This window comes from Ranitomeya imitator, chromosome 1, assembly GCF_032444005.1.
Source record: "Ranitomeya imitator isolate aRanImi1 chromosome 1, aRanImi1.pri, whole genome shotgun sequence".
Classification (NCBI taxonomy): domain Eukaryota; kingdom Metazoa; phylum Chordata; class Amphibia; order Anura; family Dendrobatidae; genus Ranitomeya; species Ranitomeya imitator.
This window is the reverse complement of record NC_091282.1, coordinates 46,774,425-46,788,526: the sequence shown is the minus strand read 5'-3', so window position 1 is coordinate 46,788,526 and position 14,102 is coordinate 46,774,425. Positions and strand designations below refer to the sequence as shown.

Genomic DNA, 14,102 nt, shown 5'->3' with positions numbered 1-14,102 from the left:
AGTATAACACAGGATGTAACTCAGGATCAGTAATGTAATGTATGCACACAGTGACTGCATCAGCAGAATAGTGAGAGCAGCTCTGGGGTATAATACAGGATGTAACTCAGGATCAGTAATGTAATGTATGTACACAGCGACTGCACCAGCAGAATAGTGAGTGCAGCTCTGGAGTATACAGCTATGACAATAATTAAGAGACCACCACACCAAATCCCTGTCATGGGCAGCCCAATCTCCAGACCTAAACCGCATTGAAAACCTCTGGAATGTAATCTAGAGGATGATGGATAGTCACAAGCCATCAAAGAAGAACTGCTTACATTTTTGCGCTAGAAGCAGTGTGCAGGACTGGTGGAAAGCTGCCAAGACGCATGAAAGCTGTGATTAAAGATCATGGTTATTCCACAAAATATTGATTTCTGAACTCTTCCTGAGTTAAAACATTAGTATTGTTGTTTCTAAATGATTATGAACTTGTTTTCAATGCATTATTTGAGGTCTGAAAGCACTATTTGCTTGTTTTATTATTTTAACCATTTTTCTTTGTCAGAAAGAAAAATACAAAATTTATTGCTTGGAACTTCGGAGACATGTTGTCAGTAGTTTATAGAATAAAAGAACATTTTACTCAAAAATATACCTGTAAAGAGAAAGATCAGACAAACTGAACATTTTGCAGTGGTCTCTTAATTTTTGCCAGAGCTGTAATACAGGATGTATCGCAGAATCAGTACAGGATCAGTAATGTTATGTATGTACACAGTGACTGAAATACTTCATTTCTATTATTTTTTTTAACTTTAAGTTGGAATTGTTAACTGTCTTCAAATTCTCTTACTGATATATTTTTTTTCTAGTGAAACAAACTTGAAGTTCAAAATGTCCCTTGATGTAACCGATACATTTCTCCAAAAAGAGCAGGAGCTTTCACAATTTGATGGTGAGGCTGTCACTGTCTTCATCATATTCCTGTGAGTTGTGGATGTAAGCTATACTTATTATTACATTCTATTTTTATAGGTCTGGTTGAATGCGAGGAACCAAATAATCGCCTAGATAAGTTTGTAGGCACTTTATTCTGGAGAGGAACAAGTTCAGGGCTCGATAACGATAAACTTTTACTTCGAGGCTGTAAAATCCGTAACACACAGTACTGTACCGGACTTGTCATATTTGCAGGTAATTTTTGCATTAATTTTTCTGCAGATGCCCTAAGAAAGGGTTTTCATGCCACGTTCTTTTTATGTTCTGAGCAATGACGCTCCAAAATGATACTAAAAATGGTTTCAACATCGATTTCCATGAGCTAGTGTACAATAAATGTATATGTGATGCACCTTCGTGGTCTTCAATTAACCGGCTGTAAGAGTAGGTACCAAAGATGTCCAACACAACTGATTCATTGTTTCTCAATCAAACTCATGATCAAGTTTGATAAACTTTATGCAAAAAATATAAACATTGACCATTGCTTGGGAAAACATAAGCTAAGGTTTGTTTTGGAAGATGCATAAATTTAAAGGCCTATGATCTATGTGCTCGATTCCACCATATGTGGTTGCATTTGCCAACAAGTATCTCATTCAATAAAGGTCCACCTCAGACCCTTGATCATTCAAAGACATCCATAATTCTGGAAAACTAGATATGTACAAGTCAGGATTTGAAGTAGACTGGATGACTTCTCCTATGGTAGTGGTAATGGCTCCTTATTGATAGCAGCTTTAAGGCTATGTGAACACGCTGCGGATTTGCCTGTGGAATCTTCTGCGCAGATTCTTCCTGTTTTGGCAGAAAACGCAGTTGAAAATCCGCGCGGATTTGATGCATTTTTGATGCAGATTTGTATGCGTTTTTATAAGCTAAATAAAGATATATTATTTAACAAAAAAATGAATTGTGATGTCATTTTTTTGTCCAACCTCTTCTTTTACATACACCATTGAAGAATAATGTTTACACACACTATCTATCTATAGATATATCTATCCATCCATCCATCCATCCATCTATCTATAGATATATCTATCCATCCATCCATCTATCTATAGATATATCTATAGATGGATAGATAGATAATCTATGGATAGATATATATATATATCGATAGATAGATAGATAGATAGATAGATAGATAGATAGATAGATAGATGCATAGCTAGATAGATAGGTAATACCAAGCCCGATGTTTAGTAATGAACATAATAAAATGGTACATAAGGATGTAAATAAAGACACACACACACAAAATATGTGTTATATCGGGGTCACAATTGCGAGAAATTCACACGAGTCTCGCACCTCAGTACCCAGCATTGCCGCCAGCAATCGGACCAGAGCGTTCAGCTGCATAGGAATTCATGCAGCCGCACACTCCAATCCCGAGTGCCGGCGGCAGGGCTGGGTATTGAGGTGCGAGACTCGTGCAAGTTTCTCGCAAGTGTGACCCCGGCTATAAACTTAATATCTGTTTAGTTTTAAAAACAATTGAAAAAAAATGGTGTGGGCTTTCGAGCAATTTTCCAAACCAGAGAGGGAAAGCCAGTGACTGGGGGCAGATGTTTATAGCCTGGGAATGGGGTATTACCCATGGAGCTTCCCAGGCTATTAATGTCAGCTCACAACTGTATATTTAGCCTTTGCTGGCCATTAAAATAGGGGAACCCCCCAAAAAATTACGGGGGGTCCCCCCTATAATTAATAACCAGAAAAGACTATGCAGATAGGACTATGCAGATAAGACTATAAGACTATGCAGATAAGACTATCCAGATAGATTAGCGAAATTAGGATTATTTAGTCTAGAAAAAAGACGACTGAGGGGCGATCTAATAACCATGTATAAGTATATAAGGGGACAATACAAATATCTCGCTGAGGATCTGTTTATACCAAGGAAGGTGACGGGCACAAGGGGGCATTCTTTGCGTCTGGAGGAGAGAAGGTTTTTCCACCAACATAGAAGAGGATTCTTTACTGTTAGGGCAGTGAGAATCTGGAATTGCTTGCCTGAGGAGGTGGTGATGGCGAACTCAGTCGAGGGGTTCAAGAGAGGCCTGGATGTCTTCCTGGAGCAGAACAATATTGTATCATACAATTATTAGGTTCTGTAGAAGGACGTAGATCTGGGTATTTATTATGATGGAATATAGGCTGAACTGGATGGACAAATGTCTTTTTTCGGCCTTACTAACTATGTTACTATGTTACTATGTTACTATGTTACTATGCAGACAGCTGCAGGCTGATATTAATAGCCTAGTAAGGGACCATGGATATTGCCCCCCCCGGCTACAAACACCAGCTCACAGCCGCCCCAGAAATGGCGCATCTCTAAGATGCGCCAAATCCGGCACTTAGCCTCTCTCTTTCCACTTGCCCTGTAGCGGTGGCAAGTGGGGTAATCGTTGTGAGGTTGATGTCACCTTTGTATTGTAAGGTGACATCAAGCCCACAGCTTAGTAATGGAGAGGTGTCAATTACTAATCCTATAGTTGTTACATGTTAAAGAAAGACACAGCCAGAATAAAGTATTTTAATGAAATAAAACACCGCACAGTTTCCCATATTTATTATATGCCTAATTCCTGCGACGCCCTCGATCTCCTGCAAAAAAATGAAATAATAGACCAACACAAATACTCCCTGTTCCGATGTAATCCATTTAATAACGAGTGTCCCACGACAATCTCCCATGTAGAACAGTGACATCAGGTGATGTCACTGCCCTACAGGGCTGCCCGCGATGCACTGACAGCAGGTAATGGCTCCTGCAGTGCATCACTGAAGAGGTCACTGGAGTTCGTGCTTTCACTTTACGGCTCCGCTGCGTGAGAATTTTCTCACACAGCGTTGCCGGTGACAGCATGAACTCAGGTGACCTCTCTCCCGGCGGCAGAGGGATACACTGTGGGAGGATACCTCCCGTCAGTACATTGCCAGAGGCCCTGTAGAACAGTGACATCTACCAATGTCACTGTTCTACATGGAAAATTGTCGTGGGACACTCGTTATTAAATGGACTATGGCAGAAAGGTAAGTATATGTCGGTTTATTATTTTATTTTTGTTACAGGAGAACGAGGGCGTCGGGGACTAGGTGTTTGGTGATTATGTACTGTATGTTGTATGTTTGTTGTTTTTTTTTTTTTACAATTGAACAGAGGCATCGTCTGATGGGACTACTGCCCTATTATAGGCTAATGCTGTCACTGTTATATGTGACAGCAGACACAGCCGGATGGGAGCAGTAGTCCCATCATACGATGCCTGTCTACACAGACCTGCACACACACACACACACACACAGCCCTGCACACAGACCCACACACACACAGAGTCACACAAAGACACCCGCACACAGACACATGCAGAAACCCGCACACAGACACGCAGATCTTCTCTGCACACACACAGTCTCCGCCCACACACATAGTCTCCGCCCACACACTCTTCCTCCTACCTTTCTGCAGCGTTTTTGGCATGCAACTCCGCAGCAAAAACGCAAACCTTTTCATACCTGTGGTTTTGCTGCAGATTTGACTGGATCAATGGTAGTCAATGGGTGCAGAAGCGCTGCGGAATCGCAAAAAGAATTGACATGCTGCGGAAAATAAATGCTGCTAATCCTCATGGATTTTTCTGCAGCATGTGCATGACAATTCTGTAATTCCCATTGATTAACATTGGTTGTGCACTACATTGCGTATTTGGTGCAATTCCACGCATCCAAGAAATGCTGAGGATTCGCTACAAAATCTGCAATGTGTGCACATACCCTAAAAGTCAAGGTGTAATCTGTAGTCTGGGCCGGTTTGTAGTATGGCCCCACATACCACCATTTACTGAGTTTTTATAAGCCTTCGTGTCCCCTTACACTTTAGGATTTGATTGTGCCTGCACCCTCTATACATACACCTACTCCCATGGAAAAAAATTATAAAAGGTCCCCTCATTCCAACAGCTATATCCAGCTATCGACCAATATCACTGCTCCCATTCGCTTCCAAACTCCTGGAGCAGCACGTCCACGCTGAACTCTCCTCCCACCTCTCATCTAACTTTCTCTTTGTCAATCTACAATCTGGTTTCCGCCACATCACTCAACTGAGACAGCCCTGACCAAAATCACTAATGACCTACTTACAGCCAAAGCTAACTGACAATACTCTGTACTCCTCCTTCTAGACCTGTCCTCTGCTTTTGACGCAGTTGACCACTGCCTCCTACTACAGATCCTCTCCTCCTTTGGCATCAAAGACCTTGCCCTATCCTGGATCTCCTCATACTTTTCCAACCTCACATTCAGCGTCTCCCACTCCCACACTACCTCCTCATCCCTCCCTCTCTCTGTTGGAGTCCCCCAAGGCTCTGTTCTAGGACCCCTACTCTTCTCAATCTATACACTCGGCCTGGGACAACTCATAAAGTCTCATGGATTCCAGTACCACCTTTATGCTGATGACACTCAGATCTATGTCTCTGGCCCAGACGTCACTTCCCTGCTGTCCAGAATCCCGGAGTGTCTATCAGCCATATCCTCCTTCTTCTCCTCTCGCTTCTTCAAACTCAATGAGGACAAATCTGAACTCATCATCTTTCCTCCATCTCATAGATCTTCCTTACCTGACCTATCTATCGCATTAAAGGACATCCTGCCTTCCCCCGTACCGGTAGTCCGCTGCCTTGGAGTAACCCTCGACTCTGCTCTGTCCTTCAAACCGCACATCCAAGCTTTTTCCACATCGTGTCACCTCCAGCTCAAAAATATCTCCAGAATCCGTCCTTTCCTCAACCGTCAATCTACTAAAATTCTTGTGTATGCCCTCATCATCTCCCGCCTTGACTACTGCAGCATCCTTTTCTGTGGCCTCCCTGCTAACACCCTGGCACTGCTCCAGTCCATCCTTAACTCTGCTGCCCGACTAATTCATCTCTCTCCTCACTACTCCTCCGCTTCCCCCCTCAGCAAATCTCTTCACTGGCTCCCAGTCCCTCAGCGTATCCAGTTCAAATTACTAATACTGACCTGCATAGCCATCCATAACCTGTCTCCTCCATATATTTCTGAACTAATCTCCCGATATCTTCCCTCACGTAATCTCCGGTCCTCCCAAGACCTCCTTCTCTCCTCCACACTTATTCGCCCCTCACCTAACTGCCTCCAAGACTTCTTCTGAATATCCCCCATCCTTTGGAATTTTTTGTACCAATACGTCCGACTATCAACCACATTCGGATCCTTCAGACAGAACCTGAAAACCCACCTCTTCAGGAAAGCCTACAGCCTACAGACCCCGCTGCCTCTTCACCACTACCGAAGCAACCGCCTCACCAACACCGGAGCTCCTGCAACCCTCAACCTACTGCCTCCTTCCCCACCATCCTGTAGAATGTAAGCCCGCAAGGGCAGGGTCCTCGCCCCTCTGTATCAGTCTGCAATTGATAGTTTGCTTACTGTATGTGATATCTGTAATTTGAATGTAACCCCTTCTCATGTACAGCACCATGGAATCAATGGTGCTATGTAAATAATAATAGTTGCTGTTCCATTGATTCTGGAACAGTTTTTATTTTTCTTGTGAGCCCCCCCTATTCCAGAGTTATGCCCGCCAGTAATAAAGGTGAAAATTTTCCCTTTCACACACTGGGCTTGTACCACAGAAATTCTCTGTGGTTGTGGCTGCATTTTGTTTGGCCAGAAGTGGAAAAAAGCAAACACCCACATAGAAGTTCTGTGACATACGCCCAATTAGTAGAAAGGAAAATTTGCACCATTATTACTGGGGGACATAACTTTGGAAAGGAAAGACACAGAAGAAAAAGAAAAACTGTTCCAGAATCAGTGGAGCAGCTGCAATTGGAAGATGTACTCAGTTAGAATAAAAAAATACAGTAAAATGTCCCCTTTAAATGGAAAGTTCACCAAGAGATGTAATAATTAGAGGGTGTGCTATCATCCGCCAGGAGCCCATGACGTAGATTCCTCTACTTGCAATGCTTTTTCTTCTATCAAAATGATGGACACATCAGTGGAACCCAATGGACTCCATTGTAAGTCAATGGATCCGTGGATCGTTGGCAATGCCTGTCATGTGACGCATCCGATCCGTCACAGCAATGTAACCAGATGTAGTTGTGAACAGAGTCTTAAAGGAGCACTGTGTCTGTTTAATTATAGTAATGGGTGTCAATTTGGGGGGGCCTAAACCCCTAAGATTACTTTTTTTATATATATTTCAATGACATAACAGAAAAGAGTGGCCAATGACTTGATTGAGAAGGAAGATATTTCAAATGCCGCCTTATTTTAATTCAACTAATATAGAAACAGAAGAATGTTTTTAATCCTTCTAGTCCTATGCTTTACTTCTTTTATTTCCTAGGTCCGGACACCAAAATTATGAGAAACAGTGGAAAAACAACTCTAAAGAGAACAAAAATTGATCATCTCATGAACGGAATGGTGTACATGGTAAAGATTCTCCGCCATTGTTATAGTAAACCCTATATCCTGTATTTCCTCTCTATATACGCTGTATACATGTGTCTTACAGATATTCGTCCTGCTGATCCTGTGCGCGGCCGGTTTGGCCATCGGTGAGACGTTTTGGGAGAGCAATGTAAATAGTGGGAACATGTCTTGGTATCTATACGACGGGTATGACTACGCACCAAACTACCGGGGATTTCTCGGCTTTTGGGGATACATCATTGTTCTAAATACAATGGTGCCGATATCGCTCTATGTAAGGTAAAGCACATATATACCTGATTACTATAGAAATATGAGTATGTAATAATGTATAGAGAAACTGCAAGAACAAGGTATCGGTTGGCAACTAGGGTAATGTGTATATATGTGTGTATAAATACATATATATATATAGAAAGCAATAATTTTGCTTACATATTTTTAAGGCCTCCCAATGGATTTTTACATTCACCCCTTAAAACCCCTTCAAATTAAAGCACATGGATACTTTCCTGCAGAAACCGCACCATATCTGCCCATAGATTGTGGCAGGTATTGCAGTTCTGCCCTTTTAAAGTGAATGGTGCTAAGGTGTAATATCGGAGATATGTAATGCCATTTTGGAAAGAAAGCATTGTTATATTTTTTTCTAAATCCTGGTAATGGGATTAATGTTTTTTTTTTTTAAGTTACAAAACTTTTTGGAAAGTAAGAAAAACTTTTTGGCTTTTTTTTTTTTTCTTTTTTAGTGTTGAAATGATTCGTTTGGGTCAAAGTTACTTTATCAATTGGGATTTACACATGTACTACCCAAAGAAAGATACGGGAGCCAAGGCCAGGACAACATCGCTGAACGAACAACTTGGTCAAATAGAATACATATTCACTGACAAGACTGGGACATTGACGCAGAATATAATGACGTTCAAAAAGTGTTCTATTAATGGGAACGTTTACGGTAAAAAAAATGAATAGGGATCATTATGTTTTAGGAATACTTGGGGAAAAAAAGTTTCATTATATTTATTTTGCTGTGTGGTAAAAGCCATCTCCTCAACTAATAGGGTATTACAAAGATTCACTCCAATAAAGTTTCCTTCTGAAGCAATTGTAATGTAGCAGAGAGAGCCATCCCAGTTTGGGCGCCACATTTTTCCTATTATTAACTAAAGCATTAAATATATTTTTCTCATGCTTTTTGACCTATTTCCCCCTGGGTCTGGCTTCTTATAAAAGACAACCCCAGCAACAACAGGCTAGAAGTAACTTGGGGGCTCATCCAGGATAGAATGTTATTTCAGTTTTAGATGTTATTGGATTTTTCTGAGATTTGTTAGAATGTACAATTAGAAATTAGGAAAATCTCTTTGAAGAAGATGCTAGTAGTGAGAAGCTTTGTGTTTTTTTAGTCTAAATCTTATTTTGCACCATAAACATATAATATCTGAAGATTGGAGTGCTCCCACCATAAAATGTTGATATTTATTCCAGGTAATGAAAAGAAAATGGATAGTAAAAAGGTTAGTACCACAAAGGTCAGTATGAACGGTAAAGCATACCAATCATTTCAGGTGACCCTTCAGAATATGTTATGTGTGTGTACATAAGGAATAACACAGGCCATTAAATGATTGTAGCCTGCATTTTCACCAGATTTCCCCTCTCAGGCTCTATCTCTAATTTTTAGTTGTCTCTGAGCTAGTAGATGCAGATTGCATGCTATGTTGTCTCCTATACAGCATACACAGACATGGGAAGTTCCTGCTATGCAGTACCTATGAAGTATAGAGGATATTATAGAGCTGTACTGATCAGTGTAGCTGTGAATCCAGCTCTGCGGCAAGCTAAAAGACTTAGTAGAAAGTGTGCATAACTTCACTCACTCTACTCTTCACTTCATCCCCTCCATAGACTTTCATGTGCAGATGTAGTCTGATTCCTCAGTGAGTTGGTCATTTATTTTGTTTTGAACAAAATGGATTTTGTCCTTTTTCAGAGTGAATGATGAGTTCAGGTGGCAGAAGGGTAAAGGAGCTCATACTCAACTGAGAACAAATTTATTTCACTGATAAAATATATTACAAAGTTTTTATATTCTCTTGTGTTATTGGTTTATGCAAATCTTGTCAAAATGAGGGGCACAATTTACATTTTTATTAACTAAAAACCATATTATGATTTTTTAGCTTTCACTAGTCTACAATTTCCATGATGCTCTGAATCCTGCATCTGAGTTGTAGCTTTTCTACAGCTAGAGGGACACAGGCTGAGTAGCAATGAGTTAGAGTAAATTTAGGTATATATTAGCATTATTTTACCTGTGTATTGAATTTTAATCACTTTTAGGCTGCCGTCACACTAGCAGTATTTGGTCAGTATTTTACATCAGTATTTGTAAGCCAAAACCAGGAGTGGGTGATAAATGCAGAAGTGGTGCATATGTTTCTATTATGCTTTTCCTCTATTTGTTCCACTCCTTGTTTAGGCTTACAAATACTGATGTAAAATACTGACCAAATGCTGCTAGTGTGACGGCAGCCTTACTATGATCCATTTGATATATATGAGCCCAACTGCAATAAAATATTTACAAAAAAAAAAATAATTTAGTTTTGTAACCTATTTTTTCAATATTGTGAATTAATGAGCGTTACACACAATAGATTATCGCAAAAAAATCTGCGGATTCATCCAACGTTCTTCTGTGTATGGGCACCTGTAGACTTTGTTCATATTTCAAGGTCAGTAATGTGCAATTTACAAGACTATCTGCATGACCTTGGAGTTGTTATAATAGTGTAGCAACTCACTCTGAAAATTAGGTAACACACCAAAAAATTGCAACTGACCCTGCCAGTTCCTGTACAGACTTGAAATCCTGACCCCGCAGTCCCTTAGTGTTCCTGCATGAGCTGATATAGCCCTGACCATAGACTAGACAATAGCAACATGGACCTATGCTGCCTGAAAGGCCGTCAAGTGCTTCACGTTCCTCCTAAAGAGCCAGAGGGCAGAGCAAAGTGCAAATTACCTACAGAAGGGAAAGTGTACTGAAATAGAAAGAGATCCCAGAGTGAATAAAACAAACCATAAAATACAAAATAAAGGATTAAGTATGTACTTTTAGAGAATATGCCACCTACTTCCTAAAGAGAAACAGAATGTAGGTGCAGGGTAAAGAACATAAACAGCAGACAGATAAACCCTAGCTGGTCTTTCACTGACTGGCTTAAACTACAGCAGCTTGGCTGAACATCCAAATGAGAATATTACCAGCAGAAAATACCAGCAGAGGGGAAAGTATATAAAGCTGCACCCAAAAGGTGATATGGCATGAGTAAATTAAAACAACTGTTACCCGAAGAAGACTGAAGCAAGGATAACAGAAACAGAGAAAAGGTAAATGTGCTGTGGCTCGGCGGAAAGAGAAGCCAACTACAAAGCAGAGGCTCAAGGGTTCGTACATTGATGCATGACAGAAGCATTACAAAGTGTCTGACATGTGTGCATTATTGTGACAATAGCTTTTTACAAAAATAATCATCAAAACAACATAAAGTAAAATTTGGTAAATAATTTACTAATTTACTGATCTTGCTGATTAACTGTATGAATCTTTCATGACCTTGATTCCTTTTTCATTAGAACGTGGACTTCGGCTGGAATCCTTTAGCAGATCCCAGCTTTACATACAATGACAAGAATTTAATTCAACAAATCCGATTTGGAAAGGATCCATATGTTCAACAATTTTTTAAGTTACTCGCTTTGTGCCACACAGTAATGGTGGACAAGGCAGATGGTACGTACTACCGCAATTTGAGTCTTCATCATTGTAGGAAAATGCAAGTGAAGTTAATGGAAGTATCCAAGTCATGACCATGGTCTATTACCCAGATATTCAAATTGGTGGTTTTGAGGTTGTGGAAAGTCTGTAGGAGTCCAATAATCTATGTACAGTTAGGTCCCTATATATTTGGACAGAGACAACATTTTTCTAATTTTGGTTATAGACATTACCACAATTAATTGTAAACAAAACAATTCAGATGCAGTTGAAGTTCAGACTTTCAGCTTTCATTTGAGGGTATCCACATTAAAATTGGATGAAGGGATTAGGAGTTTCAGCTCCTTAACATGTGTCACCATGGTTTTAATGGGACCAAAAGTAATTGGACAGATTCATTAATTTTAGATAAAAAATTCATTTTTAGTACTTGGTTGAAAACCCTTTGTTGGCAATGACTGCCTGAAGTCTTCAACTCATGGACATCACGAGACGCTGTGTTTCCTCCTTTTTGATGCTCTGCGGGGCCTTCACTGCAGTGGTTTTCAGTTGCTGTTTGTTTGTGGGCCTTTCTGTCTGAAGTTTAGTCTTTAACAAGTGAACTGCATGCTCAATTGGGTTGAGATCAGGTGACTGACTTGGCCATTCAAGAATATTCCACTTCTTTGCTTTAATAATCTCCTGGGTTGCTTTAGCTTTATGTTTTGGGTCATTGTCCATCTGCAGTATGAAACGACGACCAATCAGTTTTGCTACATTTGGCTGGATCTGAGCACACAGAATGGCTCTGAATACCTCAGAATTAATTCGGCTGCTTCTGTCCTGTGTCTCATCATCAATATACACTAGTGACCCAGTGCCACTGGCAGCCATGCATGCCCAAGCCATCACACTGCCTCCGCCGTGTGTTACAGATGATGCGGTATGCTTTGGATCAAGAGCTGTACCACGCCTTCACCATACTTTTCTCTTTCCATCATTTTGGTAGAGGTTGATCTTGAATTCATCTGTCCAAAGAATGTTCTTCCAGAACTGTGCTGGCTTTTTTAGATGTTTTTTAGCAAAGTCCAGTCTAGCCTTTTTATTCTTGATGCTTATGAGCGGATTGCACCGTGCAGTGAACCCTCTGTATTTACTTTCATGCAGTCTTGTCTTTATGGTAGATTTGGATATTGATACGCCGACCTCCTGGAGAGTGTTGTTCACTTGGTTGGCTGTTGTGAAGGGGTTTCTCTTCACCATGGAGATTATTCTGCGATCATCCACCACTGTTGTCTTCCGTGGGCGCCCAGGTCTTTTTGCATGGATGAGTTCACCAGTGCTTTCTTTCTTTCTCAGGATGTACCAAACTGTAGATTTTGCCACTCCTAATATTGTAGAAATTTCTCGGATGGGATTGTTCTGTTTTTGCAGCTTAAGGATGGCTTGTTTCACCTGCATGGAGAGCTCCTTTGACCACATGTTTACTTCACAGCAAAACCTTCCAAATGCAAGCACCACACCTCAAATCAACTCCAGGCCTTTTATCTGCTTAATTGAGAATTACATAACGAAGGGATTGCCCACACCTGTCCATGAAATAGCCTTGGAGTCAATTGTCCAATTACTTTTGGTCCCTTTAAAAACAGGGTGGCACATGTTAAGGAGCTTAAACTCCTAAACCCTTCATCCAATATTAATGTGGATACCCTCAAATGAAAGCTGAAAGTCTGAACTTCAACTGCATCTGAATTGTTTTGTTTAAAATTCATTGTGGTAATGTCTATAACCAAAATTAGAAAAATGTTGTCTCTGTCCAAATATATATATATACTGTATGTATACTGTATGTATACTTGTAACAAACATGTAGATCAGTCTAAACTTAAAGGGGCTATCCAAGACTATTTTTTTTTACTATGGGCCTAAGCAATAACAGGCAGGCAGTTGCTATCTACCTTCCTCTTGTGCTCGGTGTCGATCTCCACTTGCACAGAGAGGTCACAGACCACTACTGTTGACGATTCAGCAGTTTCCGCTGATTTCATAAAGACAAAGCATCACCTTCTCTTCAGTTTTGCTCTGTTAACGGGCATGACTGCCAACACCATGCTGATTGACAGCCTAACTGCAGAAAGCTGCCTGTCAATCAGCATTACGGCGGCAGTCACGACCTGTTGACAGGGCAGCCTGGTAGAAGAATTTGCTGATTTAGAGTAGCTGAATTGTTGGCAAGAGTGGTCAATGACTGATCTTGTGCCTGGTAGAACATAAAAAATAGTCCTGGATAAACCATTTAATATGTGCTTGGTGGAAGACCCCCTCAGTCTATGAAGGATAGGGGTTCATGCCATGAGACCATCACTTTAGAAGGTTTCAATTGTCCTTTATGGTTGCTTTGTTGGCACTGCGTACTTCATGCACGAATGATCTAAAACAATTCTGAAGATCAAAAAAGGAGGACTCATTTACAGAGACACCAGATGCAAGACTAGACAGGAGGAATACTCCATCTCGGGGAAATAATATAATTAAGCTAATTAAATGTCCATTGACTTGTAGGAGATGAACTGTGCTACGAAGCAGCCTCTCCGGATGAAGGTGCTCTGGTAACAGCTGCTAGAAATTTTGGCTTTGTTTTTCTTTCGAGAACTCAAAGTACCATCACCATTAGTGAGCTTGGGAAAGAAGTAACTTATGAACGACTGGCAATCCTTGATTTCAACAGTGATAGAAAACGCATGTCTGTAATTGGTAAGTTGAAGAGGTAAACTTATTCCGTAAAAAAGAGACTGCAAAACTTCGATGGCAGAGACTTGGAAGCTATGCAGTGCTCCCTGGGAAATAAAATATGAAAATA

General features: G+C 40.6%; 1 protein-coding gene across 3 annotated transcripts in view; it reads left to right on the top strand.

Moving 5' to 3' along the window:
- The window catches only part of ATP8B1 (ATPase phospholipid transporting 8B1), a 143,651-nt gene that overhangs the window by 91,208 nt on the left and 38,341 nt on the right, over positions 1 to 14,102 (top strand). For 2 of the 3 annotated variants that reach the window (XM_069746043.1, XM_069746044.1), the window contains exons 9-16: positions 861 to 943; positions 1,024 to 1,182; positions 7,388 to 7,476; positions 7,559 to 7,755; positions 8,226 to 8,434; positions 8,968 to 9,011; positions 11,122 to 11,278; positions 13,805 to 13,996. In XM_069746043.1, coding sequence (XP_069602144.1) covers positions 861 to 943; positions 1,024 to 1,182; positions 7,388 to 7,476; positions 7,559 to 7,755; positions 8,226 to 8,434; positions 8,968 to 9,011; positions 11,122 to 11,278; positions 13,805 to 13,996 — 1,130 coding nt within the window. The remainder of the gene's footprint in view (positions 1 to 860; positions 944 to 1,023; positions 1,183 to 7,387; positions 7,477 to 7,558; positions 7,756 to 8,225; positions 8,435 to 8,967; positions 9,012 to 11,121; positions 11,279 to 13,804; positions 13,997 to 14,102) is intronic. The other variant, XM_069746045.1, reaches the window with a different exon arrangement.